The 19617-nt window shown below is 43.7% G+C and overlaps 1 protein-coding gene across 3 annotated transcripts in view; it reads right to left on the bottom strand.

Annotated features, from left to right (window-relative positions):
- Positions 1 to 18620, bottom strand: part of AGK (acylglycerol kinase) — a 77782-nt gene extending 59162 nt beyond the window's left edge. Inside the window, exons 1-4 of one of the 3 annotated variants that reach the window (XM_081799978.1) lie at positions 18431 to 18620; positions 15750 to 15901; positions 15112 to 15330; positions 12255 to 12372 (exon numbers count right to left, since the gene is read on the bottom strand). In XM_081799978.1, the coding sequence (XP_081656104.1) occupies positions 12255 to 12355 (101 nt within the window). In that variant the 5' untranslated portion in view covers positions 12356 to 12372; positions 15112 to 15330; positions 15750 to 15901; positions 18431 to 18620. Of the gene's footprint in view, positions 1 to 12254; positions 12373 to 15111; positions 15331 to 15749; positions 16000 to 18430 lie in introns of those variants that run through there. The other 2 variants (XM_081799980.1, XM_081799979.1) reach the window with 2 other exon arrangements.
- Between the last annotated feature and the right edge of the window lie 997 nt (positions 18621 to 19617).

The raw sequence follows: 19617 nt of genomic DNA on the forward strand, positions 1-19617 counted from the left end.
TTTTTTTTAAAGATTTTATTTATTTATTTGAGACAGAGAGAATGAGAGACAGAGAGCATGAGAGGGAGGAGGGTCAGAGGGAGAAGCAGACTCCCTGCCGAGCAGGGAGCCCGATGCGGGACTCGATCCCGGGACTCCAGGATCATGACCTGAGCCGAAGGCAGTTGCTTAACCAACTGAGCCACCCAGGCGCCCCTCACAGTATCGCAATTTTAATTGGAGAACCAGGAGCACTGATTTTTCTTTTTGCCTCAGGCTATAGGACTCTGCACAGCACTGATCAGTGTTAAGCTATCCACCAAACCTGAGTATGGAAAATTCTCCAGGGCAAATGTAGACCTGCCAGGTTTTGAAAATAAACACTGTGGAAGCAGGAGGAGGTTAGAGTTTGTGAGACTTAAGAGACAGGCACTAAATGCTTTGCGTGAAAACTTGTTTTGATACTGATTTGAACAAAACCATAAAACAAAGAATTTGGGGATAACAGGTAAAATATAAACAGGCTGTATATTAGAGGACATGAAAGATTTTTAATTTTGTTAGGTTCATCATAATGGCATGATTTTTTTAAGTCCTTACTTATTAAAGATAAGGTACTGAAGTATAAATGCTATAAGCTAGAATTTCTGGAATCTATCCTAAAATATTCCAGAAAAAAAAAAGTAGAGAAATGAGAGTAGTAAAATGTTGATATTTATTGAAGCTGGGTGATGACACATGGGGATTAATTATCCTATTCTAATTTTTATATGATTAAAATTTCCATAATAAAAAAAAAACTTTAAAGTAATCCTTTTTTGGGGGGGTGGCGCCTGGGTGGCTCAGATGGTTAAGTGTCTGTCTTCGGCTCAGGTCATAATCTCAGGGTCCTGGGATCAAGTCCCGCATCGGGCTCCTTGCTTAGCAAGGAGCCTGCTTCTCCCTCTGCCTGCCACTCCCCCTGCTTGTACTCTCCCTCTCTCTCTCTCTGGCAAATAAATAAAATCTTTTTTAAAAAATAAAAATAATCCTTTTTTTCCTTAGGCACCCCTAACATTTACTTTGTACCCTCAAACAGGACATAGCACAGAGTGCCTCACACATCTGTAATAAAAGTAACCGTTTTAATCTGTGCCAGGAGCTGTGATTCTATCTCCTAAGTGTCACAATAAGGTTGTCAGATACTATAGGACGAATAAAGTGGAGTTTAACAGAATAATCTGCCCAAAGTCACACATCCAGCAAGTGACAAACAGAAGGCTCGGATCCAGACCCGCCTGGCTCAGAAGCCCAGATTTGAAGCACTACGTCATAGTATCTGTCTTACACCCTAAGGGGCTATGGCAGAAGACAACCTCGGCTTACGGTTCTTTGTTGTTCTCATGCTCCCTTAGACACAGAAGCCATTTTGAGATGTTAACATGAGGACCACCTGGTTTGGAATCACGGCTCTAGTACTTATTAGCTGTGTGACTCTGGGCAAATTACTTAATCTTGCTGTCCCTCAGTTTCTTCATCTGTATAGGGCTATTAATCTCATGCCAGTAGGAGATTAATAACCATCTCAAAGTTGTTCGGAAGTTAAAATGAGTTAATAAACGTAAAGTGCTTAGAATTTTGTCTGGTACGTGACAAACACCGATTAAGTGTTAGTGATTACTATCATTACTAAGTTCTCAATAAAACTGAATGACACTGAACACACCACCCCCCAGGCCAACTTTTAACCACTTAGTTTTACTTCTTCTAAGCAATTGTTTTTGGCCACAGACCTTGAAAGGTGAGCTGCCACCCAGCTTATGAAAGTTGATGTATAATAAGACTGTTTCTATATTCAGAGGGGGAAAAAACTCCAATATTAATAAAAACCTAGGGATACATGACCCAGGACCATCACTATAGTATCATATTTGCTTTGCAAGCTTCATATGAGGGATTCATAGTGTTCACGGGATTTTAAAATCTCCAAGGAAATATCAGGAATTCTGGCTGGGAGGCTAGACGCCCCCCAGAAATCAACAGTAGGGAGCTTTGGGTCACAGGCCAAGGTGGGTGGCAGAACCAGCACCAGGGCACGGAGCCAAAGGACTCAGCCAAATGCCAGGAGCCAGAACGGAGCAAGAGTGGGGCTGCTGTTAACTGCTGAGGCGAGAGTTTGAGTTGAGATGCTGGGCCAAGGCCCACACACCAAAATCACAGGGAGAGAAACCAGAGCCAGGATAAGCAAGGACAAGATTCCCCCAATGAAAGGAACAATCTGAGCTTCAATCAGATGCATAATGGCGCAGACCAAGCTAGCTGTAACTGCTCAGCCCCGCCTCTTTTGAGGTTATGCTCTGTCTTCAAACTAGACCTTCCAAGCTGTCTTGTTACACATGTAAGGTGGAATAAATAAGACTGAGATGTTATTAGACCATCTGGCAGATCTTCGCCTCCCTTCCCCACTAGCCGTCTCTCGAATCATTCACTGCTCGGTTACCAGAAGTAATTCATTTTAACTCTCAAAGTACTGAACATACAGTATATCACATTTACTCACAATTACTAGCACTTATTGAACCGTTAGGTCTATCAGGCACCATGCTAAGAGCTTTACGGTTCCCCACTTGAGCCTTCCATGACCCAGTGAGGTACTGTTACCACCGCTCTGTACGGGTGGGCCTAAGGCTCAGGGAGCCCAAGATCACACTGCTAGGAACGAACAGTCTTGCCTGACTCCAGAGACAACTTTAAGACTACACTGCCTCCTTTCTTCTGAGCTTTTTATTAGATTCTTTGCTACTAAAAGGTTGAGGATGACTGCAGGTAACTGTTGGCATGATGAACTGAAGGACCTGAAACATAATCTCCCCCAGGGAGCCCAGAAAGCTTGAGGGGAGCAGTTGAAGAGGAATGTGCAATACTTAGATTCTCTTTACTTTCAGCAAACAGGGTCATTTCCTCCTCTTCAGTTGCTCTTACGAGTCCTGAGAGCAGTCCCTTCTGCTCCTGTCGACACCTGCAACCAGCTGTGGGGAAGTTAGGCGGAGGGAAAAGTATCACAGGTTTTTTTCCCTTGAAACTGAAGGGAAGGGAGAAAAAAGGGAAAGGAATGGGAAGGGAGAAAAAAACTTACAAACATAGTAACAATGGAAAAGAGCCTGCAAATAAAATACCTGGGTCAAAAGATAAATTCAAGGCAGCAACCAAAAATGGGGCAGATAAAAATAAGTATGTGCAACTTTTTCCAATTCTGTTGCAGAAAAAACTTTTTCTTAGGAAAACCATGACCCTTATTAAAATCTTAAGAAATCAACGTTAAAATACAGGCAATTGTTATTGTCATGTGAATCCTCTATCAGGAGATACTGTTTTCTTTTCAAAGGGAAGAAAAAAGTCAAATTCACATAATAAAATAATTTGTTTTTTAAAATGAGTAACATAAGAAACTATGTTCACCGGTCTTAGAAATCAAAATCAAGTAACTTAAAATTCTCTAAGTATAAGATATTAACAATTATTATATGCTTATCATCTAGACACTACTGAATGGAATGAACTACAGATAAATCCAACAGCACGAATGAATCTCAAAGTCATTGGGCTGAGAGGAAGAAGCCTTATGAAAAGGAATGCATATGGGGCGCCTGGGTGGCTCAGTCAGTTATGGGTCGGCCTTTGGCTCAGGTCATGATCTCAGGGTCCTGGGATCAAGCCCCGTGTCGGGCTCCCGGCCCAGTGGAGAACCTGCTTTTCCTTCTCCCTCTGCCTCTCCCCCCACTCACGTGCACACACTCTATCTCAAATAAATAAAATCGTATTTAAAAAAAAAAGAATACATATTATTCCACGTATATAAAGTTCTAGAACTAAGAAAAATGAATCTATGATGGGAAAAAAAAATCAGCACAATGGCTACCTCAGGAGGCAGGGGACAGGGACTGACCATGAAGGGACATGAAGAAAACACCTGGAGTGCTGGCAGCATTCTGTATCTTGCTAGGAATCTTGGTGACACAGGTGTACGCACCTGACAAAACTCAGCCAACATACGCTTAAGATCTGTATATTTCATTGCACGTTAACTTTATAACAAAGGGAAAAAAACACTAGAAGAAAATACTGAACTCTAATTACTGATATGCATCTTCAAGTATTTAGGTGGAAGTACACAAACACCTACAAATTACTTTGAAATGCATCAAAAAGTAAGACAGGGAAGGATGGAGAGATGGACAGAACATGTAAGCAAATACAGTAAAATCTAGAATCCAAGAATTAGATAGGCAGGTGTTTACTGTAAAATTCTTTCAATTTTGCTGTAAGTTTCAATATTTTCTGAAAATTTAGGAAAAATATACTCATCTATTTATTACAAACAGGTAAGGAGGCTAAAAAGGGAAAGGCAGGGTAAAAGGGAGAGAACAGTAAGCAAAAAGGGAGTCTGACAAAGCTATGAACAAAGACATCCACAGAACACAGAGCAACAATCAACGACACTCAGGAAGTTTTGAAATGAGCATCTCGGTCCCTGGGCAGCATGTTCAGTTCTCACCACTAATGTATAATAAATGCTAATAAATGTGTTCTAAGGGCTTTATTCTATTGGAGCAGTTAAAACTGCAACAGGAACATAAGCGCAGAGTTCTGATGAAGTTATATGAAAGGCAGTGAAAAAGTAGTGTGTGGGACACCTGGGTGGCTCGGTCAGTAAGCGTCTGCCTTCGGCTCAGGTCATGATCCCAGGGTCCTGGAATCAAGCCCCACATCGGGCTCCCTGCTCAGCGGGGAGCCTGCTTCTCCCTCCTCCCCCTTCCCCCCTGCTCATGCTCTGTTGCACTCTAATAAATAAATAAAATCTTAAAAAAAAAAAAATGTAGTGTGTGTCATTAATACAGTGGAACTTACACACTAAAGTGAGCACTGCTCTCCAAAGTTTGTCACCAGCAAAGAAGAGACATGGGATTTCGAGTATGACTTACCTGGGTCCAAATCCCACAAGTTACTAATTTCTCTGAGCCTCAATTTCCTAATCTAGGATATGGAAATCTTACTACCTCTCTCACAGGGGGATTCTGAGGATTCACAGAGACCACACACATGGAAATAACTAATCCAGCCCCCGGGGTAAAGAGTAATTATTCAACACACTGTTGAATAACTATTGTTTTTCTTTCCTCTTCATCTAATAATGCCACCCCTGTGACACATTTTTTGAGTTACTGGCCAGGTGAAGAAGAGTAAAAGTGTTTGTGTGGGGGGTGGGAAGAACACATGCAAACGTAAAGAGAAGGATAACAGGAGGCGCCTAGGTGGCTCAGTCGTTGTCTACCTTCGGCTCAGGACATGATCCCAGGGTCCTGGGATCGAGCCCCACATGGAGCCCCGCATCAGGCTCCCTGCTCAGCGGGAGACCTGCTTCTCCCTCTCCCACTCCCCCTGCTTGTGTTCTCTCTCTCACTGTGTCTCTCTCTGTCAAATAAATAAATAAAATCTTTAAAAATAAAAAAAAAAAAAGGATAACAGAACAGGCCCCCTTTTAGAGACCTCTGGAACACAGGTCAAGCTGATGGGCAATGGAGGTGGGACGGGAAGGGACCAGGAAGAGACTAGAGAGGAAGACCAGGGCAGAATCACAAAGGGCCTTCTGTGCCAGACTGAAGAATTGGGTCTTTGTCCTCTAGGCAGTGCAGAGCCATTTACAGGTCATCTGCAGAAGGACAACATGATCTGAGTTCTCTTCTGGGAAGAATTTTCTAATGGCTGATTGTGCGATATAACTCCAGGACCAGTATTTGCAGACAATGTCAAGAGAAGCAAGATAAGGACTAGAACAATATTATGACTCCAAAATCTATGTCCCATACTTGAAAAAAGTAGTGTGGTTATGATCACCTCAGCAGTGTTGGAATGAGCATATTGGAACCTAGGAGAGTCCAACATCAAAGGGCTGAGCAGAGCAAGAAGACACCCTCCAGGTAACTAAAAAAGATGTAGTCAAAGAGAATCAAATGCAGGGCGCCTGGGTGGCTCAGTCGTTAAGCGTCTGCCTTCAGCTCAGGTCATGATCCCAGAGTCCTGGAATCGAGCCCCGCATCAGGCTCCCTGCTCGGCGAGAAGCCTGCTTCTCCCTCTCCCACTCCCCTGCTTGTGTTCCTCTCTCACTGTGTCTCTCTGTCAAATAAATAAAATCTTAAAAAAAGAGAATCAAATGTGACAGAAATGGATTGAAAAGTATCCACTGAACTTGACAACCAAGAAACTATTAATGACCTTGTCAAGAACAGGTTCAGTCAAATGATGAACTAGAAATCAAATTTTACTAAGCTTATTCTTAAGTGAACGTAGACATTACAGAGGTGAGGTATGCTTTCAAGAATGGCAAAAATGGAAGAAGAGAGACAGGGCAGTAAATAAATGGAAATACAAAGTTGAGAGAGGACATGTTCAAACCACAAGGAGTCTGACAAGTAGGAGGGAAAAGTAGGAAGGGGGAGATTAAAGATGAAGTGATGGAGAGGATAACCAATGAGGACGAACAGGATTTAGATCGGCACTGGAAGGGTTGCCTTGGGCAGGAGGATGGTGACCTCAGCCAATGAGACAGAAGGAAGAATATAAATGTGTGTGCAGCGGGGCGGGGAAGAAAGAACGTTTGAGACCTGGAGGAAAGGTAGTTGGTTGGGTAAGAAGAGATGGGGAGTGTCCCAAGAGTGTTCCATGTGTAGAGGCCCTCCAAGGCCCCCTGAAACAGAACTTCATGGAAAGTGAACTTCTTCCAAAGTGACATGAACATTCCACAGGCTAAAGTGTAGAGGTGGGGAGGCTGCAGATGTATACACATGGGGCCAAGTCACACAGAGTTGAGTCTAAAAGGAACAGCAGTCTGCACTTCTTAAAAGAGCACTGTGGCAGGGCTGGGGAAAGTAGATAAGCAAAAGGCAAGAGCGGATGTGAGGAGAGAACAGTTAGGATACATTTAGTAAGAATCGAGGCCAGGGATGACGATACGGTGGTGCTGAAGTGAAGCAGGCAGAAGAAATCAAACACATTCGGAGATTTAGAAGAGGCAAATTTCACTTAGAACGCACAGCCTGAATGTGGGAAAGGAGGATCAAGGACAAACGGGGATGATGTTCACATTTCTAGTTTGGGAAGCTAGAAAATGGTGAGTGGTACCAATCACGGAAAAGAGCAGGTGTGGCAAGAAAGAGGTGATTCTCAGTCGCTGAGCTTGAGGCACTGGTGAAGCGTGCAAGTAGACAAGCAGGTGAACGCATATATAGGTCTGGAGCTCCGAAGAGGTCTTTATGGAAATGAATCTGGGATTTGCCTACGACAGCTGGAAACTGCAGGCACTGTGAGTAGAGGAGATGACATAGGGAGAGGACATAATGTGAGAAGACAGCCTGTGGCAGAGTCCTAGACAACCACCTCCCTCGGGCATGAGTGGAGGGGAAGAGCACACAATGAGAGCGACGAACACCCAGACATTGAGGAGGAAGAACAGGAGCCAGTGAAAAAAAAGTACTTCAAGGACAGTCAACGGTGTCTAAAGCTGAGCTGTCAAAAAGAATGAGAAATAAAACTGGTGAGAATGATTCTAACAAAGATGGGATAGGATAGAGAATGAGTAGGAGGTTGGGAAACAGACAAAACCTATTCAAACGGCTTAAATGTGAAGAGGAGGAGGAATGAGAGATTGAAAAGGCAGGGAGGACATGTGAAAAGTGCAGCTGAGAAGTGTCTGATGTGTTGGATTGAGAAATTAGGATAGGAAAAAAGTGAAGAAAGCAGGGAAGAGTGATAGATTTGGAAGGAACTGGAGGGCCCAAGGGATAAGACTCTTGGTAATACTGAAAAAGAGGCCTAAGGTCAGGAAACGAATAATGGCAGACTGAAATGAGAGACTGGGACACTGGAGCTCCAGATTTCAGAAGTGGAACAGGGGCAAGTGATGATAAGGTTCTCAGCCACCAAGGGTAGATGGAGCTGCAGGAGTGCGGAGTAGTAGTGAAAGTCCCGGGAGTAGATGAAATCAGGGAAAGTAAAGGACAAGCTGTTACATGGGGCTTTCACATCTAGAGTCAGGGCACTCAGGAAGACAACTAGACTCAGAGTGAAAGGGACACTGGTCAACCAGGCACTGAAGCCTAAAGTAGAGGAGATCCCAGAAAGCTGGGAGGTTTACAGTTATATGATATAGCCAGATAGGAGCCTCAAAGGAAAAGAGATGTTTATAAGAAGATGGAAGACTAATGGTTTGGAATAGGTACTGAGGAGTTAAGAGAATGCCAACCCCACCTTACAACCCATTTGAAGGGCCAAGGCAGCTCCTATTCAAGATAGCCACAGGTAAGATTTTCTCAGAGAAGAAACTAGATTAATATAAAAGAAGAACGTGAAGACTGTCATGTGGAAAGGTTGGGGATATATAGATAAAAGAGAAAAGATATTAAAAGAAACTATCTGAACATAACCAAAGGCCACATATGTAAAGCCCAGAGCTGACACCATACTCAACAGTTAGAAACAAAGCTTTTTCTCAAAGATCAAGAACAAGGCAAAATCTTGCCACTTCTATTCAACATGGTTTTGGAAGTCCTAGCCAGAGCAATTAGGCAAGAAAAAGAAATCAAAGGCATCTAAATTGGAAAGGAATAGAAATTATCTCTGTTTGCAGATGACACCTAAAGATTCCACACAACAACAAACTGTTAGAACCAATTTAGCAAAGTTGCAGAATACAAAATCAGCACATAAAAATCCATTGTTTGAAACACTAACAATGAACAATCCAAAAAGGAAATTAAGAAAAAATCCCATTTACAATAGGACCAAAAAATAAAATATTTTGGAATAAACTTAACCCAAGAAGGTGAAAGACTTATATACTAAAAACTACAAAACACTGCTGAATTTAGAGACACCAATAAATGCACATTCATGGATTGGAAGACTTAATATCACAAAAATGTCCATACTACCCCAAATGAGCCACAGATTTAATGCAATCCCTATCAAAAATCTCAGTGGCATTTTTTGCAAACAGAAAAAAAAAAAAAAAAAAAAACCTAAATTCATATGGAACACAAGGGACCCCAATTAGCCAAAATAATCTTGAAAAAGAACCAAGTTGGAGGCCTCATACTTCCTAATTTCAAAACATATTACAAAGCTTAAAAGCTGGTGGTATTGGCACGAACATACAGACCAACAGAACAGAATAGAGAATGAGTGATTTAATAAATACCTGACATTTATGATCAACTGACTTTAGACAAGGACACCAAGACCACACAATGGGGAAAGGGCCAAAATGGATTAAAGACCTAAATATAAGACCTAAAACTATAAAACTCCTAGAAGAAAACACAGGGGGAGGGGCACCTGGGTGGCTCAGTCGTTAAGCGTCTGCCTTCGGCTCAGGTCATGGTCCCGGAGTCCTGGGATGGAGCCCCGCATCGGGCTCCCTGCCCGGCAGGAAGCCTGCTTCTCCCTCTCCCACTCCCCCTGCTTGTGTTCCCTCTCTCGCTGTCTCTCTCTCTGTCAAATAAATAAAATCTTTAAAAAAAAAAAAAAAGAAAACACAGGGGGAAAGCTTCATAACATTGGATTTGGCAGTAATTTCTTAGGAACAAAAACAGAAATAGACAAATGGGATTACATCAAACTTAAAAGCTTCTGGGCATCAAAGGACATCATCAACAGAGTGAAAAGGCAACCTATGGAACACGAGAAAATATCTGCAAATCATGCAAACCATCTCATAATGGGTTAAAGAAGTCCTACAATTTAACAACAACAACAACAACAAAAAACAAAACAAGGAACGTGGTTTTTAAAAACGGGCATAGGATTTGAACATTTCTCCAAAGATAAACAAATGGTGTCTAAACATTTGAAAAGATGTGCAACATCTCTAATCATTAGGGAAATGCAAATCAAAACCAGAAGATGCTATATCATACCCATTACGATGGCCACCATCAAAACAAAACAAAAACAAAATAACAAGTGGTGGTGAGGATGTGGAGAAATTGGAAGCCTCCTGCAGTTGGAGGGATTGTAAAATGGTGCAGCCACTATGGAAAACAGTGTAGTGCTTCCTCAAAAAATTAGAACTACCCTGTGACCCAGCAATCCCACTTCTGGGTATATACCCAAAAGAACTGAAAACAAGATCTAGAAGACATATCTGCACACCCAAATTCACTGTAGTAGCATTACTCACAACAGCCAAGAGATGGAAGCAACCCAAACGTTCATCAACAATGAATGGATGGGGCGCCTGGGTGGCTCAGTTGGTTAAGCGACTACCTTTGGCTCAGGTCATGATCCTGGAGTCCCGGGATCGAGCCCCGCATCAGGCTCCCTGCTCAGCAAGGAGTCTGCTTCTCCCTCTGACCCTCCCCCCTCTCATGTGCTCTCTCAAATAAATAAAATCTTAAAAAAAAAAAAAACAATGAATGGATGGAGAAAATGTGATTATATACATGCATAAAACAAAATATTATTCAGCCTTTAAAAAGAAGGAAAGCCTGCCGTGTGCTACAACGTCAATGAACCTTAAGAACATCATGCTAAGTAAAATAAGCCAGTCACAGAAGACAAATACTGTATGATGCCACTTATCCGAGGTATCTGAAGTAGTAAAACTAAAAGAAACAGAAAGTGGAATGGTGGTTGCCAGGGGCTGGGGGCGGGGAGAGGAAATGGGGAGTTGTGTTTAAAAGGTATAGAGTTTCAGTTTCATAAGATGAAAACATTCTAGAGCTCTGTTGCACAACAATGTGGGAATATACTTAACACTCCTGACTGTACACTTAAAAATGGCTAAGGTGACAAATTATGTGTTTTCTCCTACAATTTTAAAACAAAAAGACCACATAGTACTACAGAACACAGGAGAAAAATTTGAGAAAAGGAAGAGCAACAGGACAATAAGGGTTTCCATTCTGAATGTACCCTTGAATGTCAAGGGTGGAGACAGAGCAAAATGAGGCCTCCAGGCTCTGACAGCATTTCTGTTCAAGCTGTTTCAGATCTAATTAATTATTAGGGTATCTACAAGACATCCTAAACAGGGTACACGGTTATTTCCTCAAATCTTCACCTAGTAGCAGAAATGGGCAGTGATTCCCCAGGGTGTGGGAGGTTCTTCCTGCTTGCATTAGCTGTGGCCTGGACTGGGGGCTCCTGCAAAGGGAATCCTAGTTCCCACGTGGCAGGAGGTGTAAGGACTCAAGGGTGGTTAGAAAAGGCACACATTATATGTTTCATATTCCATTTGTCAAAACATTCTCTCCACCTATTTTTTTTTATATATACTACAAATTTTAAGCTTCTCAGGTCTGTTCTTTACATGCTAGCTAATAGAATTCAAGCACTGAGCCTTGAGAATACTTAGATGGGAAAAGGGGGACATGTTCCCTTTAATCTACAGCTGCCAAAAAACTCGACACCATGTTGCATCCTAAGATTATCTCTGACAGAGGCAAAGATGAACTGAGTTTACAAAAGTATCAGTATGAGAATCTCCTTTCCACTGTGGAGACTTCCTTTACAAAAGCTGTTTTCTGTTTAACAAACCAGTCATTTAAGACACTTGGATGGAGGCAGGGTGTTGTTAAATACGTAAGATGTAACCCTTAATCCCCAAAAGAAGACAATTTAATTGGCTCTCTTAATTATTTATATAATTTTTAGACAAAAACTTTCTTTAAATCTTATTACCATGTTAAACCAGAAGGGAGCCCTGGCACTTTCTTCTCCCTTCATGCCTGGAGGCAGCTAATAAAACCATGGCTGTTGAATTCCTTATTCAAACAAAAGGTGTGAAAGTCTTTGTCTCATTTAAATTAACCCAGGCTAATGGGATAAATGTGGAAAAGTCACAGGGGGTGGAACAAGCAATTTCAGTCAGGGTCCAACAGCAGCAGTGATAACAGAAGAGACTGTAGTAAGAAACTGAAGGAATAAAATTGCAAGGAGGCATAGGAGGTCAATCCCAGTCTACTAAGAACGTGGGAGTGGACTTCCCTCTCAATTTCCTCAGCTTCTCACCACTACAGTCTATGTCTCCTGTCATCCAGTGTTAATAGCACTGCTAGTTACAGTTTTCCAGAACTGGTTACAACAAGAAGCCTTTGTCTTTGTAGTTTTCACATTTTATTTTTACACCACAATGTTTTACAGAGACGAGCATAGCTGAGCAAGATCTTGACCTTAGGCCCTTTTTTCAGATGGTTTTGTTGTTGGAGGTGAAGGTGGAATGGGGGCTGTTAGATATTTACCAGTGTTTTCCATACAGCCAATGGCCTCCCCATGTCAGCAGGCAGATCCCAGCCGTCGTTTTCTTCCAATGATTTCTAAGTGTTTTAAAGAACACGGTCATCTTCTCCTAAGGATTTGCTAGGTTAACGGGCAGAAAAAGAAAAAGGTAAGTACCCCAACTCACTGTGTAGAGGCCCCCTGACTGCCTTCCATCCACATGTCCTGTTTTCCTTCCCTCATTCCTATTCCTTCTTGCCACTTCTCTGGCCTCTTCCCATCTGCTCCCTTCCAGGCTCATCAACTTCATCTTCTCACTGCCCACCTGCCTTTCTTCTTTCTTTCTTCACTTCCTTCTACCTAAACTCACTTCTTCCCTCTCTGCTCACCTGAACCTGACTGTATTAGAAGTGGAGAAGTGCAGAGAAGGGAATTCCAGGCTTCCTGCTTTTTCTTTCTCCCTACATTCACCATACCACTGTTTAAGAGTATTTGTCTATTATATATAAAGGACTCAATAATAAGTAAGTACTATAAAGCGCTTACTCAAAACAGAGGAAAACACTAGCCCCTCAATAGGAAAATAAGCAGAGAACGTGCACAGAAAATTCAAAAGGCAAATGCAAATGGCTGTGTGAAAAAGTTCAACTTCCTAGGTAATCGAAGACATGCAAATTACAAAGAATTAGCACTATTCGCCTCTAAAACTAATAAATTTTTACATGGCCACATTCACTAACGACAAAATAAAAGGAGACAGACACACTCATGCACTCCTGTAAGCAAAGTAAATTCACACAACTTTACTAAAAAACCAAGTGACAATATAGATCCTTATTCTGTTTGTTTTCTTCACAGCACTTATCATTTAGTGATCCTTATTTGCTAATTTGTTTATGAGCTTATCCCACTGGAACGTCAACTCCACAAGAGTAAGGACTTTGTTCTGGTCACTGCTGTATCCCCAGTGCCTAAAATAAGATCTGGCACATAAGAGCCATTCAACAGCTACCTGCTGAATGTCATAGGGTTCAGGACATACTACCGCAAAATATGGCAACCTAGCATATTGAATATTTTAAGCTAAAGGAGGTTGAGACAATGACCTCCCCACCTGACCCTACTTCCCTGAAATAGGTCATAAAACCCTCATCTATGAAGTGCCCTCCCTAAACCCAGAAGAGAGGAGCATCATCTCTGAAGACAAAGCGATGCCAAGAAGAATCCTGACAGACAGGCCTTGCTAAGTTTCCCGTTTACTTCGATTTCCTTATACTCAACCTAGCATATTCCTTCACGACTGTCCACCCTTCATCAAACCTAATTTTTTATTCACTTGAGGAGAAACCAAGAAAGGTTTATACTTAGGCAACTGACTGAATAAGGCTTTCGATCATTAGATTTGGAGCGTAGGTTTGTGGAGAAAGGTAGCATGTGCAGTTGAGACAGTGAGTTTGAGGTGCCTGTGGGATATCCAAGGGGACATTCAAATGATCAGTGGATGTCTGGATCTAGCAGTTTGAAGCTAGGAGAAATTGGGTAGAAGATACAGATTTAGGACTCGTCAGTGTGAAGGAGGTCAAGTTTGAGTGCACATAAAAATCACCCAAGGCAAGGGTAGAAAGGGGGAAAAACGCCAGTACTGTCAGAGAACAATCTGAGAGTCAATAAAAGTCTGTTTACAGGCCATCCATGATCCAGGGGAACTCCCTTTTTGTCACAAAATAGCGGTTCGTGCATAAAAACGTGGAAACACGCAGGCAATCTAGTGCAGTGAAATGAGCAGCGGTGCAAGGATCCTGAGGCCTAGATTCCAGAGTCGCTTTATCACTTCCTGACAGTGAGAGCCTGGGTAAGTCACTTGGCCTCTACTCTCTTTCCCTGTCAAGTGAGAACACACCACCTGCTCTGATTAACTCAGCTGGCTGTAAAAAATCACATCTGACGAGGTTGTGAATGCGCATTACTCATTAGTAAGATGAGGATACAACACCTGCTCTGATTAAGGCATTTGGCTAAAAAGATCACATCTGAAAGAACTGTGAATGCACTTTGTAAATTTTTCTGGATTTAAGTTGTCATGACAATGGGCAATATATGAGCCAACAATGCATATTCCTTCTAAGTACCCAACAGAATTCGTATTCCTCAATCTCAGTTAAGGTCTAAATTTTATATGTTCAAATTAACATCTCTCCTCTGTAAAGCAGGTTGGCCGGCTGGTTGGTTGTTACTGTGGTTTTTTTGGTTGTTTTTTTGTTTTTTTATATATATATTTTTAAGATTTTATTTATTTAATTGACAGAGAGAGAGAGAGACAGCGAGAGAGGGAACACAAGCAGGGGGAGTGGGAGAGGGAGAAGCAGGCTTCCCGCCGAGAAGGGAGCCCGTGTTTTGTTTTTTTAAAAGAACTCCCAAATTCTAATTGTACTGGGCCCTCCTCACCTGTAAGGTGGGGATTTTCTCACTAGACTGAACCCCTCACGGGTAGGCGCTGTCTATGCATCTCTAGCAAACACAACCTAGTAAAGCACCTGGAATGAATGAACCCATCAATCCATCAATCGATCAAAAACGATTCTCCCCGTTTTGCAAATGAGCCGAAGCCCAAAGGGGAAAAGTGAGTAAGGGTCACACAAGGCAGCAACAGCTCTGGTCCCAGAACCCAGGCCAGCTGACTCGCAGAGTGACAGCCGGGACCCCGCCATCCCGGGGGCCCCGGCTCCCACCCTCCCGACACCCGGCCCCCGCAGCCCCCGAGGGTCCTCCCACCCCGGCCCGGGCGGGCTCCCGCGCTCCATCCCGCGCCCCGGAACCCTCCGCCCAGCCCCATCCCATCGCCCCGCGCTCCGCTCCCCGCCGCGGCCCCGCGCCACTCACCCGGGCCGCTCCCGCTCACCGCCCTGCCTTCCTGTGTGCTCCCTCAAGCTTCCCCCGCGCTTTTAAGGGAAACCGCGCCACCGCCCTCGGGTTCCGCTGCGCCTTCGGACGCGCGGGGGCCGCCGCCTGGGGGCCGTCTGCGTTTCTCCTTCGCTCCTTGATTCATCCGTGCGTCCCTTCACCCATCCGCTTGTCGCTAAATAGTATTTGAGGGGAAGCCTACCAAGGCAAACACTGTTTTAGGACCTGGCACTAAATCGGAAAAATAAACGAACCGGGCAAATTCAGATCCTAAGTACGAAAGAAACAAACAAACAACGAACCGCATGATATAAAGGGAGCGAGTGGGAGAGAACTATTCTACATCGGGCAGTCTAAGGTAGCCTTTCCGAGTAAGGGGCAACTGATGTGATGGGAAGGCATTGAGGGGATTCAGGCAGGGGAATGATGGGATCCGGTTCTGTGGCCGCGGTGTAGTGAGTAAATTCTAGAGAGCAAGAGAGCTACAGGGAAGCCAGGGCCCATGCTGACCACCGGGCAGCAGTTCCAATTCCGTCCTCCTCCCCCCAGGACCTCTCCCCTCCCCCACCCCACATTAGTTTGGGGACTAACCCAGTCAATCCAGGTTTCTTTCTTACCTTCTTCCTTCCGGCATTCCATCAACCAGCTTTGCTGAGTGTGGAGTATGTGCTCGGCGCTGGGGATTGCTCGTGTACCGCACCTCTCATGGTTCCTGCCTCCGTACACCTTGCATTCTAAATTCCCCGTTTGCTACATACAGACATGAGTCCTTCCTGTCTTCCGCTACATGTACGTTTTAGGAAACGAGAACATCCAGAAAGGTTATGGTGCAGTAAAGCATACTCTGCCAGCTTCTAATCCTCACTGGGCCGCACTAGATCATGTGAACTTGCTGGCCCTCTCTCCCGAGGCTGTCTGTAATTACAATTAGGGGAGTGAGAAGATCATCATAAAACACATCTTCTAGCTATAAAATGTTGTAACATTGAAGGTATGGGAGACAGTTATTTTCACTTCTCTTTTCCCAACTATTTAGAACATTCGCGTTTGGAAATGAGTTGCTGAACTGCCTCCCTGTAAGGCTAGAAAAATCTGGGACTACAGGCAGGATGGTCCAATGGGCAGACTAAGCTTTAGGGCTTCAGCAAAACAGCGGTTTCCAAAAATGAGAAAAGTTCTGCTTGGATGAACGTACCATGATTTTCCAATCAGAAAATCTAGAAAGAAGTTTTTTGCTTAAAACTTAGGAGAGGAAAACTTGATTTTGAGTTGGAGCCATGGACTGTTGGAAAGATCAGGCATCACAAGGCAGATGCCCAGACAGCCTGTGAAGAAGGGCAGCAGGTCTCTACTGCCTGGGAGAAAACCACACCCCTGGAGAGAGGCAGCCCCTCCATGGAGGGCAAACACAGACATGCATAGCATCACAGGCCTCATTTAGGACCATCCCTAACTGAAAAGTGCTCCTGGGGGCACTGGGGAATATTTGTTAGTTTACATTCTTTCTTTAATATGAAGTCTTCGATTCACTGTGGCCAGTACGGTGGTGAAAGGGGATGGTGATGTCAGCCTGTTGTGTTCCCAGCAGAGAAATCTGGAAACAACTCCCAGGTTTCTGCATGGATTATGAAACTAGAAAAGATGAGACATCTCCATGGAATAAAAACCTCAGAATTACATATGCAAAAGAGGAGTGGAGCAGTGGGGGGGGGGAGGGGGGCATGGCAGGTCTCTGAAAGAGACCTTGTGTTCTCTCCTTAAATTGCATGCTTGTACAGATAGAAACAGGGGGGCCTATGACTCACACATGTCACCTACAAATGGGAAATATCTGCATCAAAATAGGACTAAGTCATAAATTAGTCATAAATTCATCTTCCAGGAGTTAACTGTACCCATTACAGGACACGTATTTACTGACATTTTAATGCATTGTCGTAGTATCCCATTTAGTTTTGAAGTTATATAACTCATGCTATTAATATTTTCCCTGTAGTAAGGCTACCGTTGGCCCTTTGGTTAAGCTAACGATTGTCCCCTCGAATCGTTCCCAAAGGGACACTGTCCCCTCACTCCCATCCTATGAGGGATTATAGTGAATGCCGCATCTTAAGCATGTAGCTTGTAAATGTGTAAGGACAGGACACAAATGATGCTCAAACATGGAAACTTCTCAAACGCTCTTTTCAGACATTACTACCAGCATCGAGTGTTGTACATGGAGATGTACCACCTGTTGTCCCAGCTGCTGGGAGCAGTCCCCTCCAGGGACAGCCTCCAATCCAGTGAGTCATCTTCACCAATGGCACACCCTTCTGGAGGTGGCCCACATCCAGGGACTGATCTAGGAGGGAGTTCAAAAGCTCGGTCATTTGGCCCAAAGTAAAACATCTCTGAGAGCCCCAGAGATCCTCATGGGGTCAGCGGAGCCTGTCGGATACAACCTAGCTCTGCTTTTCCCTCTGCCCAGGCTTGTATCCTCTCCTTCACCAAAAGTGTTGGTGCTGAACACCAAACACTGTAGTAGAGAGAATAATAACCCCCTAAAGATGTCCTTAACCCCTGGAATCTATTACTTTGCAGGGGTGATTAAGTTAAGGCTCTTGAGATGGGAAGATTATCCTGGATTATCCAGGTGGGTCCAGCGTAATCACAAAGGTCCTTTTAAGAAGGAGACCAGAAATCAGAGAGGTGGGCAGTAAATGTGAAAATGGTAAATAATTTATAGGTTATGGGTAATATTTGGGAAATCTGGGTGAAGAGTATACTGCCAGGAGGGGGTTACATCAGTTTACGATACGCATAGTAATCCCTCCTCCAGTGCCAGGGATTGGATTAAAAATGGAACATGTAGCTGTGTTTAGATAAAGGGTCTTAAGGACAAGCCTGCTGAGAGATCTCAGGAAAGGTTTCATTCTCCTGAAAAGGGGGGAATCCAAGAAAGGCGATGAGCCTTACAAACATTATGGTCGTTATGCTTGGTGAAATAAGCCAGTCACAAAAGACCACATACTATGTGATTCCATTTCCACGAAACATTCGGAATTAGCAAATACATAGAGATGGAGAGTGGAGTAGAGGTTGCCCAGGGCTGGGGTCGGGGGTGGTTATGGAGAAATGGAAAATGATTGCTAATGGATATGAGATTGCCTTTTGGGATGAAATGTGTTGGTTGGGGTGACAGCTGCAGGACTCGAGGAACACAATAAGGGGACAATTGCATGGTATGGGAACTATATCGCAATACAGCTGCAATGAGAATGAAAGCGATGGTCTCACTTTCTCCCTCAGGTAAGACCGTACGTGTACATAATACCCCAAATTGCTGAGGTGGAGAACCTGAAGGGATTCCATCTTAGAAAGGCTCCGTCTTGGGCGTCTAGGTGGCTCAGTCGTTAAGCATCTGCCTTCGGCTCAGGTCATGATCCTAGAGTCCTGGGATCTAGCCCCTCATCGGGCTCCCTGCTCAGTGGGGAGCCTGCTTCTCCCTCTCCCACTCCCCCTGCTTGTGTTCCCTCTCTCTCTGTCAAATAAATAAATAAAAATCTAAAAAAGAAAAGAAAGACTCCATCTCTGCTGTTTTTCTGCTAAGCCCCATTTACTCATGTTCTATATTTGCTTCTGAATAAGTCAAAGAAGCTATGTTTCCACTTCAAGGAGGGAACAAGAAAGTTAACCATTTCTAGTTCTGCCCTAGGCCTCCAAACACCCGATAACACCAAAGAAGAGCGAGATCCTGACCACGTTCCAGGACATTAGCTTCAGACAAACCTCTGCTGATGCTGGCATCAATACCCCTACCTTTGGTAATTTATAACACCTATTATTCACCTGTCACCTGCCTTTGATCAGACCCGACCCTGGATTCTTAAAGGAACATGTACCCTAGACCCCTTTGCAATATAAACCCCTAATCCCAAGCGATGACGAGACTCATTCTCCTTTGCTTTCTGAGTCTCCCCGTCACTCCGTCTGCTCTTCTTTACCAGTCACTCACACTATTCAATAAACTCAGTTTTCACTTTTTCCAGCTTGCGTTTGATTTCTATCCTGCATGAAGCCAAGGACCATCTTGGCTGGTCCTACAGGACCTTCCTCTGGGTGCTCAGAGCCAGCCTGCCTGCATCACTGCCACAACCCGTCTTCAGCCATGAAGGGAACCAGTTTGGGCCGATGCCAACTCACAGAGGATGGGAGAGAAAAGACAGAAAGAACCTGGGTCCTCGATGACATCATTGAGCCACATGATTGTACTGTGCCTGGAGCTTGCTCGAACTCTGGACATCCTATTACAGGAAATAACACATTCCCTTATTGTGTAAGCGAGTTAAGAGTCAGGGTTTTCTGTTTCTTGAAGCCAAGAGCACTGAACTGATAAACTGCAAGCCACAGGCTATTGGTGGGTAGAAGACATAGTAAAGACAGTATTTTTAAAAGATGTTAAGTTTTTATGAGGAATACAGGTGAAAGTAAATGGCAGATACT

The sequence above is a fragment of the Leptonychotes weddellii genome, chromosome 12, assembly GCF_054177405.1.
Source record: "Leptonychotes weddellii isolate Sample4059 chromosome 12, ASM5417740v2, whole genome shotgun sequence".
NCBI lineage: Eukaryota > Metazoa > Chordata > Mammalia > Carnivora > Phocidae > Leptonychotes > Leptonychotes weddellii.